General features: G+C 39.7%; 1 protein-coding gene across 4 annotated transcripts in view; it reads right to left on the bottom strand.

The window, feature by feature from the left end:
* The window catches only part of ankhd1 (ankyrin repeat and KH domain containing 1), a 32172-nt gene extending 25387 nt beyond the window's left edge, over window positions 1–6785 (bottom strand). For all 4 annotated transcript variants that reach the window (XM_030781015.1, XM_030781016.1, XM_030781017.1 and 1 more), the window contains exon 1: window positions 6423–6785. In XM_030781015.1, coding sequence (XP_030636875.1) covers window positions 6423–6698 — 276 coding nt within the window. In that variant the 5' untranslated portion in view covers window positions 6699–6785. The remainder of the gene's footprint in view (window positions 1–6422) is intronic.
* Window positions 6786–12690: the final 5905 nt, after the last annotated feature.

The following is a 12690-nucleotide window of genomic DNA, read 5'->3' as shown; positions in this document are numbered from 1 at the left end:
TGTCCCACCAACGTGTGAGCAAGTTCACTTTACTTGAGGGGCCCAAACAATCCAAGACCTTAATTCTCTAGGGCAGCTGCAAGTGTAGATACTGTTTGCAGCCTTAATGTACCAAATCCAATCTTGTCGGCATGGACCAATGCATCTCTGGAATGTGTGACACTGAGAAGAATTCCTGTCATGGATGTTCCGGAAACTAAGATCCGACAGTGACCTGGTATCAAATGGGCTGACCTGATAAAACTGGGACCTGAATGTACGTCAACTCAGCAACAAAATTCTCTCCTGAGGATTTGGTTCACATACATTTTTATTCTGAAGCAAGTTTCTCAAGTCAAGCACCAGTGTATTTTCAGCAGTCAAAACCAGCCTGCTACAAATATTTCACTTGGAAATCAATCAAATTAGCATCTCTGCAATGTCAACTGTCATATATCACATTACCAGCATCACCATTCCTAGGGGCTAAAAGTGTTTCTTTAGTCAACTTTCAAACTTCATTAAACTGTACTGAGAGGTGACTGTGCAGCTACAAAGCCCAATAAATGCAAAAGACTTATTTGGTTTTGAATTGTAACTTGCCGAGTCAGAGGGCGAGGCTAAAATACACTCACTGTAGGTCCTTCCTACACACGAGAGACAGACTGTAGACCTGCGTAAGGGTCACAGCACTCCACACTCATTCTGTCAAAAGCAATTTCAGCAAAAGTATTTTTGCGTAATTGTCTTCTCCTGCCACACACCTGCACTGTTTTTAGCCTACAACTTAACAGCTGGAAGATGTCTGCCCTTCTGCACGTACTTGTTTATATTTTTAAGGAAACCTTGGCATAGACATTAATTTGAGTCCACTGCCTGACAAAGCTCTGCAAGACAACTTTATTATGTTTCTTAAAAGTAGAAATGGCTTTGTTTTCCACAAAAACACTGATGTATACTGCAACAGCTCACTGACTGGGAGGGGTCTTCCAAGCAGAACTTACCAGGAGATATATGCATCGACTGGACATAAAAAAAAAAAAAAAAGAAAAAAGAAAAAAAAAAAGAGGAAAATACAAAGGAGCTGCCAGAAGAGCTGACCCAAAAACCAGAGAGGGAGGGGACAGCGGACAGGGTGTGGTAAGCACAAAGCCCATCTGCAGGGAGAGTAATTAAAAGCATACAGGGACGTTTGGATGTGTTGAGGCTCCGCTCATGTCTGCGAGCTGAAGGAGGTGGCCTGTGTCTCTGGGTGTGAGGACTGTGAGCCAAAAGTGAGACAAGAGCCCACGTCCAAACAAGTGACTCTCATTACCTCACCCATGCGTTTGTCTGCATGAACGAGGGGGTGTCTCGCTCCGCTGCTGAACATGGATCTCAGACCTCATGCTCCTGCTTGTGTTCAATACCGCCCCCCCCCCCCTTTTTTTTCTTCGTGTACTAGGCAGTGAGGTGACCAGAGTGAGACTAATCGATTAGTATTCAGAAAAAGCAGACAAATAAATAAGCATTAGGCTGAATGAGGACAGTGGAAACCTACACAGTCCTTACTCTCTTCAGACTATTCAGGAACTTAAAATTCCTCGCGCCGCAGACGACTCCTAGTACAAAACGTCACAGTACACTGTATTTTGGTCGGATTTGGGAATTATGAGGAGAGCGCCAGAGATTGGGGTGAACATGCAGTACTGAAACAGTAAATAAAAGATAACTCAACGAAGCAAAAGAACACATGGGCGAGGGAATAACGCACCTCCTGACTCCAAACAAAAAGCTAGACTCACAATTTACACAAATCACACCCACTTAACTTGAGCTGGCGCTTTTGACAAAAAGTACATTCTTAGAGAGATTCCCTTAGAAACTCCTCTAACACAAGTTTTTTCTCTCTCTCTAAAGTCTATTACACAATCCACTAAGAATTTCAACAAAATCTCACTCCAGACTGAAGACACAGATAACAACTGTAGACATCAGGGTCAACTATTACTACTTTCACTATTTATCTGTTTCTGGTTCCGTTAGCACTGTTTAAATTCAAGAGCACACTCTGATATACATTATTTGTCTTTTTATTGATTGAAAATAGCCATAGATTATGGTTAACTTCCACAATTAATGAAACAGTTGAGTAAATTGAGGATAAAAAGTTCAGTGGAAGCAAATATGCTATTAAAATGCCATCGTGCATTAAGACATTCATAAGGCTGACTGATTATTTTGACTATCATGACCTTAAGGAAAGAGATCTCAGTGACAAGTTGGTGAATAAGGAACAATGACTAAAGAGGTGATGGCAAAGAAGTTTGAAGAAAAAAAAACATGTTCAACTAGGGGTTCACTGAACTCCTGAAAGCTCACTGACAAGGCATGTGCTCCAAGACCATGCTATTCCTGCACTAGTCTGACGTACAAGTGAAAACAATCAAGTGACTATCAATCAGCTGACTGCATAAATCCATCAAGAACTTTGCGAGGGATGCCGTGTTGTGTCATATATCCATTATTACATCTACAAATGTAATAATGGATATGTGGTCCAAAGGAAAGGAAAATGGTCCAAAGGAGCACTGTATGTAGTGTTCTACTGAGCAGTGTAAAAAGTCATATGGTAAGATGAGTCAATCTTCACCCTGTTCCAACCAAGCTGACAAATACACGTGTAGCACATGCTAAACAGAAAAGCCACGAGCCAGAGCATTTGTTTCCCCCCTGTGATGGGTCCTGGCAGCTCTGGTATGGTGCCGGGGTGCATTTTCCTGGTATCGTTAAGGTCCTCTCAAGCCTGCTGAGGGCAAAGTAAACACAAATAAATACAAATCCACTCTGAGTGATCACCTTAATCATGTGACAGGAGTAGACTCTTCCAGAGTGACGACGTCCCCGTCCACAGTGCACGAGCGCTCAATAAAGCTTTTGATGTGCTTGAAAACAACGTCGACCATATATCGTGACCATCGCAGTCACCAGACATCAACTCAGCTAACACTTACGGAAGATTCTGGAGCAGCTGCTGTCTGAGCAGCACTTTGACTGTTTAATCCCGGGCCATGTATGTCAGCTCTCCAGACATGAGCCATAGCTCTGGGGCTTCTCCTATTCATCTGTGTAGGAAAGGCTAATCCAACAAAACCGAGTAACAGTTGAATCCACCGACAAACTCAGATTGCCCTTTAGGTAAAGAGATGCCAAATCTGTAAAGAAGATATCAGCAATTCCTGTCCAAAACACACAATCCTCCCCAGTTCTCCCACACTGGTCAAGATAAGGCTATATTATTATGCAATGTGTTTATGTTTACAGTCATGTATTTTCAGCTGATGCTCCTGACTACAGCAGCTTGTAATTATTATGTTCTGTGACAGGTCACAAGTGTCTGGAGCTGCCTCTCTGCTCAAGGGCATATCGACAATGAAACATCATGTCTGGGATTTGAACTGACAAATTTCTGGTTACTAGTCCACTTCTCTATCCGTTATCACCCTTGCTACAACATTAATCAGAAAAAGAAAGACTAAAACAATACGCTACAAAATAACTGACAGACAGACGGAAAACCCAGTGAGCTGGTGCTATTATGATAAATAAGTGCCTTCACTACTGCATTAAATCAGTGCAGTACATGTATGTACTGGAACGGGGCGGTCTCTTTTATATGTGCTTGAGTGTCAGCTGGATAACAAGACCTATTCAAGGAACACCCATAACGGCTGGACAGCACCGACTCACTGAAGATGCCACCCACTGTTACCGAGCACCAGACAAACAGGTAGTCATGGTATTCACAGGACAACGCTGTCAGCTCCACAGGGAAGACTTTTAACAGATTTAGAATTTTTATTATTACAAATGACATCCAACAGTGGTCCCTTTGCAGACTACAAAGCATGCAATTTTTTTCTTTTTATTTATTTAATATGAACATAACCTCTATGCAGTGGAAGATTCTCCCCTTCAGATGTTATGTTGTTTTCAACACACTGATATTTAAGGTAAAGATTTACTAAAGTCACTTGCCATATGTCTATGCTGCCTTGACCTCAAACTGGAGAGTTACTGTTTTAATCAAACAATTTTAGAGAAAAATTGTTCTTCCTCTGTCCACAAGACATGACTGTAGTCCACTCCCTAATACAACTTTTGTGTTCAAAAGAAAGTAAGAACTTTCATCAGTGAAACACTGGAGGAGGCCTAGAGGCTCAACTGTTCACCTGCTCAGTGCAGGTGGGCACACATCAAGTAGCTTTTTGGGTGGTGGAATCTTGATCAAATTCCAATAGATTTGGATATCGATCTTGAAGTATAGCTAGTGTTATGTTTCATAATGCTTTGAGCATGACCAGCCATGCCACTGTTTTCTTTCTCGAACTGCAGAAAAAACTCAGTGGGCCTGCTTAAATAGAGTAAATGACACCAGGCACTTGAATGAACTTGAGTAAGGTCTTAAATTGACCAAAGTGATCTTATTCAGAATAATGCCCACTTCTCACACATGACTCCACCATCAATAAGATAATATACAGTGTCATATACCACCTCTGAATTTCTCAGTATGAATATAAACTTAAGTTTTATTCTAATGGTCAAGAATGTATCCAACAAAGTGTAAGATTATTTGCGGAGGACTATACAAACTTGGGACTCCAGTAGAGGGTACATGAGGTCGAGGGTGGGGGATTAATGACGTTCTCTACTACCTGAGACTGTGATGGTGGGGCAGTGCTGCTCCACCTTCTGTGCTACCCCCTCCCCTAAATTCCAAACAAAATACCAACAACACAAGGAGAGAAACTGGCACCCATTAGGAGTTATAAAAGGCAACAGACACACCCCTGTACTCCAGACAGAGGGGTTGAATCACATGCAGCACTGGAAAACAACAGTGCATACATTTAGTTGAAAGTGTGTGTTGATGTGTGTGTACATAATTCTGTCCACCTGACCAGAACGTACACCGACATCATTTCCAGTTGTAAGTCATGTGTTTGAAGAATAACCTGCATCTACCTTCAGACACAAACTCATTTTCTTCATAATTTACACTCTGTACACCACCCTAATGTCTGTAGCAAGAGTACATTTATCTTCCAAAATTGAGGAACACTTGTCAATTACTTGCAAGGCTTGTCTTCAACAGAACCAAAAATATAAAAAAGAAGGTACTGCACTTTTTTAACTAACTTTAAGACACAGTATCTTGTTGTATAAATACTGGGACCAAAGAGCATGACAGAATATTGCTGTCAGTTGCCTGAACAGACAGAGTACAAAGCTACATTTATAGAAAAGTAAAGATGGGTCTTGCTATCTGCCCTGAGTGCTCTATTCAAGTGACTTGTGTCCCTTAGAGTAGTAAGAGATTTAAGAGGGTCTATGCAACGCTTTAACAGTCATTTATAGCAGTATATTTTTATAATAAAAGTATTCATGTTTATTTATATATCGCAATGACGAAATCTGCACATAACCCAACCTCAGCAATCAACAGAGGAGACGAAAATCCAGCAGGAGGACAAATAATGTTGCATAACAAACAATTTCAAACGAGGGGGCTAAGTTTAAACGTTACTGTCTTTCGCTTGAACGTACACCAAAAATGTCAATACATTTAAGTTGGATACAACAAAAACGTTGACACCCTACTCGTGTTCTAGTGTGTTGCAACATGGAGGCCAGACTACCAGGCAGACCAAAGCATCTTGGTAACCTGCGTCGGTGTCAGGACACGCTGTGATAATAAGTTTAATAATAAGCGAAAGATGCAAAGGAATTCACGGAACTGCACAGACGCACAACTGAACTGACAGGGAAAGAGATGGTTGTTGCAATCCTAGTGGACAACAAGCTTAACAAGCCTACCTTGTGTTAAAACACAATATTTGAAGTTACGTAGCGAGAACGAGCTAGCTGTTCGGCTAGCCAAATTTTTGTAGCGAGTTGGATCAGAAACGTCACCAAAACATGTGCTGCCCATCACGTTCGAGTAAAATAGACCAAGAATTGACATCACCAGTGGATGGTTACTTCACAGCTGTCTGACAAACTTGCAAAATAACATAAAATAAGCACAATTTCCATGCGAACTTAGTCAACTAGCTAGCTAACTGATGATGGCGCTGCAATGTTAGGCCCAAGTCACAGCCTTCGTCATAGATAACCAGACTAGCGAGCTAGCTATGGTATTATCTAGCTAGAAATGTAACCTGCTAGCAACGTGGGACTGTGTTATCTTCTCTTAATGTTTAGGCAGACCTTATGGTAATACAGACGGGTACAGGTACGAAGTAATTTGAGAGGGCATGGCTGACCTATGGGTTTGCAGTTAATTCGGGGAAGGGACTGGTTTTGGGTGGTTTAGGAATCTTATCCACCCTCGCTTATTAGCTGGCTAGTTAGCTAGCCAATACGAACAGCCAGCGTACCTTGCTAGCTAGCCAGCTTACCTCTGATACCTCATCCTCGTCGCTGCCGGATCCTGGGCCTGAGGAAAGCACTGCTGCGGCAGCAAGTTTGAAATCAAGTCTGTCTGCGGCAGGCCCACCAGCCTCGCCAAACAAGCGTACTTTTTTTCCGCCGACACCAATCCCGAGGCCTCCGAGTCCGGCTCCTGGTGTAGCTCCAACCCCCATCCCTAACGCTTGGGAGCGCGGAGTCACCGAGTCAATCTCGTCCTCGAAGCCGTCCGTCAGCATTGCCGTCCCAGCTACTGCATCCTGCATACTTCCCTAAGATATATATATATTTGTAAAGGTAACGTTTTCTTTTCACGTTCTTTGGGGTTATATTGCTTTAAAATAATTACGTTTTACTTCAGAAAAATTCTCAAACTCTCCCGAAGCGAGAAGAGAATCTCTTTCCCCCAAGCCATTAACTTTCTAACAACCTACCCTACTTTCGTTCCATTTCAGTATTGACCCACCTCTCCTCAAAATATTTGAAGCCTATTGGTCTATAGAATTAGAATCTGAACTCTGATTGGTTTAAATTTCTGCTAGTCTGAGGAAAGCATGCGACGTCAAGGTAGGTTTACAGGGGGGTTTTAAGATTTAACGCCAGGAAACATAGTTTTTAAAAGACGATTGGACGCTGACACGCCTGTCATAAATTCCCACCCTTACGAAACGCCTATTTTTGTCTTTATCCAGAAATTAGAGGTTAATTTGGGTTCAGGAATAAAACAAATATTGTCTTAAAGGAGTTCCACTTTTACCATTATATACCAACAGACCAGGCAACTTTAAAACGCTGCCCCTGTGAAGTAACAAATATTTAACAGAGTTGTCAGAATCTTATTAGAATTTCAATGCCATTTTTAAGGACAGCCAATTTCTAACACAGTTATTCTGCCACCGTAAAGACAAGCTAATGAATAATTACATGTAACACCTACTGTAAAATTGCTCAAATTAATTGCAACGTCGCACTGTATTTTAAGCTTTTACAAAGTTAACAACCATGGAATGACAAACATAAATGCTTTTCCCCTCCTGAGCATACAATCCCACAACTTCCAGGCAAAATAAATAAATAAATAATATATGTACACTTATCTTGATTCAAGTTATCCTTGTAGAGGAACATAGTGGCACAGATGTCACAGAATTATACAAAATATTTTAGCTAGCTCTGTCTTTGTCATATGTTCAGGAAGGAGTTCCACAGTTGTATATAATGACATACTGTACCGATCACTCACTGTGTCTCCCCAAATCAGCTTTCACCCCTTCATATTACCTAAGTTCTTATCCTGACAAAGTCTGGTACCATGGACATTCTAGGACTGCTCACTGTTAGCTATCAAAGTGAGTCTTGATTTGATCATATCCTTCCCTCTGGTTTATGTCTGTGTTGTCATGTTTGCTCTTTTGTCTCCTTTGCTGAATGCTTGACTCTGGCACAAAGGGACAGTACAGAGGCAACTAAATGTCCTCTCGAAGACATTTTAAAATTAACTGAATGTCCTCTTTAAGGCATTTTAAAACCAACTCTGTCCTCCTTCTTAAACATTTTAAAATTATTTTGCACATGTGTCATTGAATGTTATTGGACAATTTGTTACACCTTTTTCACTTCACCCAAAAAGTATGCTATTAACTAAAGCTCAAACTTTCAGAATGTTTCAAGATAAGAATAAAACAGGGGTGTCAAAATCCAGTCCTGGAGGGCCGGGGTCCTGTTGATTTTTGTTTTTACCTCTTAGTTACCTGTTGATTTTCACCTTGAAAACAGGTGTGGACACTCTTCAGCCAATCAGAGATTCTATTTAGTTGGTCTACAAGAAAATCAGCAGGGCCATGGCCCTCCAGGACTGGATTTTGACGCCTGTGGAATAAAACATAGATTTTTTAGCTTGGGATCATATGTTCAAGTCAAAAGATCAAGTCCATCAAAATGCATAAATGCAGGTGCACAGTATTTCTGTTTTTATCTGAGGTGAATTTTCATCATATCACTACATTTTTAGCTACTCTGAAAGAGTGGTACACTATGTTTCATACTGTAAATCTGTTCAATTAAGGCATAAACATTCAAGCATGTACAAGGCATTACAAGTAATAGTAATTAACATAGATTAGACCACTCAAAGACTTAAAGATATGGAGCATTTTTTAATAGGACAGAGAATATCTGACAGAGCCTCTCAGGATGGATAATGAGTGGAGTACTGGCCCTGTAGTGTTTAATGCTTATGAACTCTGGCAGAAGAAAGTAGATTTGGTGTCATCAAAGATAATTTATTATTTGTCATTGTCTGGATAAGCTGAGACCAGAAATTTCTATGTGGTTCAGTTGTATTTGTGTAAGGCTTTGTTCAATGGATGTTATCACAATCAGTGAACAACCTAAGGTAACAGGAAAACATTTGACTACCTTTGGCTTTGATATACAGAAGTGTGGAGAGGAATAATAGACTCACTCGGAAGAATACACAAGGAATGATGGTCTCAAGAGCTGGAGATCATCCTCCTCTAACTGGCATAAGAGTATAATGAGTTTAATTCACAGAGAAATGAGAAAAAAATGTAAGAGAAATATAAGAACATTTTGTGTATGTGCAGAGTGAATGAGGGCTACAGTTCATAAGAGATATTTTGGTAGGAGTTCAGTGGTAATGGGAAGGAGGTAAGGGTGGGGGCAATATGGCTAGTAAGCAGACAATGGAGTGGCTGTGATCAGACATGCACGCTGGCAGACAGGCAGACAGGCAAACAGGCATGAAGGGTTAAAGAGATCATTTCGTGATTCTGATGATCATATCAGTACCTGTTGATCATGTTGATAGAAGGCTGAATGCTCTACATCTGGCAGATGCCTTATACCTTGTCTGTCTGGGGAACAGGACTTAAGCTCCTGACATGGGTCCAGGGCGAGAGAGTGTTATTAGTGCTCATGTGGAAAATATGTAATGTTGGAAGTTCTGGTGCAATAGACAGCTTAGGTGCACAGAGATTAGTACATACATACATACATACATACACACACACACACACACACATATATATATGTGTGTGTGTGTGTGTATGCTACTACTATAGTAGTAGTAGTAGTAGCAGAAGTAGTAGTAGTAGTAGTTGTTGTTGTATTACAAAGCAGATACAGAAGATGAAGAAATTCAGCAAATTAATTACCATGTAAGTGACAAGGATATTTCTGGTATGAGAAAAGTTTGAGAAACAAACTAAGAGGAGTTTGGTTGGTAGTAGTTACAAGCAACCAGCAAAAGTTAGGAGCTCTAGTAAGGCACTAGATTTTGTGCGGGAAAGCTTTAATCTTGATCTTTGTCTGATGTTTTACTAACAGCACAGGTCTTCTATGGTTGAAAACTACACAGTCAAAAATTAATTAATCAATATTTTTGGCTGAGAGAAAATAATTCTTTTATCTGTTTAAAAAGTATAGTTAAATCATTGTCACAGGATTTCAACCACATTTTCCACTGTCTGTCCCTTCAGTTATTTGAACATTTTTGACTAATCAAGCCTGGCTGTATAGTTACAACAGTATCTTTATCATAGCCTCCTCTCCATGGGTTTGTCTGAGTTCATACTCAAAAAATGGAATAGGTAGGATCTGAGCCATTTACATCATCGTGAAGGGGAATTTTATTAACAACAATCAATCCTTGAAAAACGGTTGAATCCGAAAAGAACGGTGCTGTCTGTTGTATCTCTCTTTTCTTTTCTTTTCTTTTGTTTTCCTTTCTTTTCTCTTCTTTTGTAAATGATTTTCCTCTCATTTGAGGTGGACCTTATAGCTATAAGTAGGTATAAGGAAGGGGCATTCATATGCTCTCACTCTGATACAGTTGCCACTATCAAAGACTTAAATACCAAGAAAATCAGTGTTTATCAGTGGATCTCCTCAAGGTTTAGTCTCTGAAATGGAGCCTCACCCGATGTAATGTGAGCTTCCATCAGCCAGTATGATCACACCGCAAATTATTTCAGTTGGCTTGAAAAAGCCAAATTACTTGTGTTCTATATTTTTTCTTTTTCTTCTTGCTCATAAGCTGAAAAAGTCCATTTATTATCTTTCCAACATCATCTTAATTATGGATTAAAAAAAAAAGAAAAGGATTATTAAAAAATATTCAATACCATTTTTGTGAGGTGGCTTTTGTGATGAAGAAATGCCCATAGAGCATTCTAAAAACTCAGTCTTCATCAACATTCCAACACCTGTAGCCAATGATTTCACAATGCCCCCTACCACTCGGTCCACAGCTAGAATGACTCAAGCAACACATGAAGAGCTCTAAGTCAATATACTCCTCTTTCTTTTTTACGAATAAGTTCCCTTGTCTTTTCCTCAGTGCCTTTGCCCACCCTCCATTCCTGTCTATTCCTCTATCTCCTCTACACCTTCTTTCCAGCACACTCTTCTTGGCAACTGCTACAAAATATAGTCCGTTCCCTCTTTCCTTTTCTTTCCACTCATCCATCTATTCCTGTCTATATATTAAACATGTATTATTCATAATAAACACAAGTACTACAACTGTTAGCGTCACTGTTTTGTCAGTATCTCATAACTGCTCAGCAAATGTGTTACCCTTTGTTCTACTGTTTCGTTCATTCCATCCATGCTCACTTTTAGGTTCATTTGGACTGCTTTACACTGTCTGTTCAACATAACTTGTCTCACTTGGAAACTATTCCACACTCCCTATTGAATGTACTCTTCTTTATAATTACTATTAAGTTATCTCTGATCCTCCCTTTTAAATACTTCGACTTGTCTACCCATTCTAATTATCTATCTGCTGAATGAAAATGATTTAATATATTACTACAATTGTTACTATCACTATACCTTTCACAAATGCCTTATAGCTGTATAGTTATTCAGCTGCTCATTCTTTCCCTCTGCTGCATCCATTGTTACCTCTTTCTATCTGTTCATTCCCTGTCACTTAAATTACTCAACCATGTGTGCTCAACATACTCTTTTTACTTGTTACTAAAATCTTCCATTCTTTTCTATCTCCGTCACCTTTCGTTTGTTCATCTATTGTTCACTGCACTATTGCACTTTCAAAACATTTACACTGACTGTTAAACACATGCTATTATATGGCATTCAAGATATCCACTGTATTCACTGTGCAACAAAGGTATCCGCTCCCTTTTTTCTTCTACGTAGACACTACAGATTCTAGATTTCAAAGCCCTCGATACTGAACTTATTGCTTTCAAACCTACTGGAACAAATGAACGGGCTTTAAAGTCTGTTGTAAGAGCTAATTTTAAACTCAGTTTCAGCAAGTGATCAAACCATAGGCACTACTGCTATATGATTATAATGCCATATGTTTACAATGCCATGTTTATAATGCCACTTGCACAGCCCTATTACGTATACTTGACACATACTGCCCCATTCAATGCAAATTTGTACATATATGATACTCTTCTGTTTTTATTGATATTTGTGCTTTCTTTTTTTATCTGTATTTATGCCATGTATGTCCCTATGTGCCATCCCGTTTTGTGCCTGCACATTGTGTTAATGACAATAAAATTGAACTGACTGGAAACCTTATCTCTTAGTTGTATACATTCCACCTTCAGTGTTACTAAAAACAGTACTCCTTCTGTTGCCTTACATCCTCAGTTTAAAGTTTCCAGTAATTTATTTCTTCTAAAAATGTATCACCTAGTAACATAACATCACTGTGAATGTGTCAGGCATCAGCATAGCACCCAGATCTTGCCTTTAACATGCTGTTCCTCCAGACAAACAGATCAGACGCAACCAAGACAACAATGGGAACACTGAGTTACATGAGTAACATTGGTCAAGGTGAGCAAGTTAGTCATTACTCAGGTAAGCCCATACTTAACACTGCAAAGTGTGCAAAAAGGAAATTGTATAGACATGTGGCTCACATTATGAGATCTGACTGGTTACCATTGACTAACAGCTTACTATTGCCAAAGGCACTTTTACTAAATGGTAAATCAACAGACAAAGACGCATTGATGTCTTAAATTCAGCTGTGCATTATTAATTCAGTATCTGTAGGAAGCGGTTCTCAAAATGTACAATATAGATGTATAAACTCAAATGTACACAACTATTTTATGGTTAAAATATTCCCAGAAAACTTCCTGTAACTACGGTCTCTAATTATGTAGGTTAGGTTTGCTTGTCCTCCCAAACTTGAAAACTCCAACTGCATGATCTTAGCCATTGAGGACCTTCTTTTGC

This window comes from Chanos chanos, chromosome 8, assembly GCF_902362185.1.
Source record: "Chanos chanos chromosome 8, fChaCha1.1, whole genome shotgun sequence".
Taxonomy (NCBI): domain Eukaryota; kingdom Metazoa; phylum Chordata; class Actinopteri; order Gonorynchiformes; family Chanidae; genus Chanos; species Chanos chanos.
This window is presented reverse-complemented; position numbering and strand designations above follow the sequence as displayed.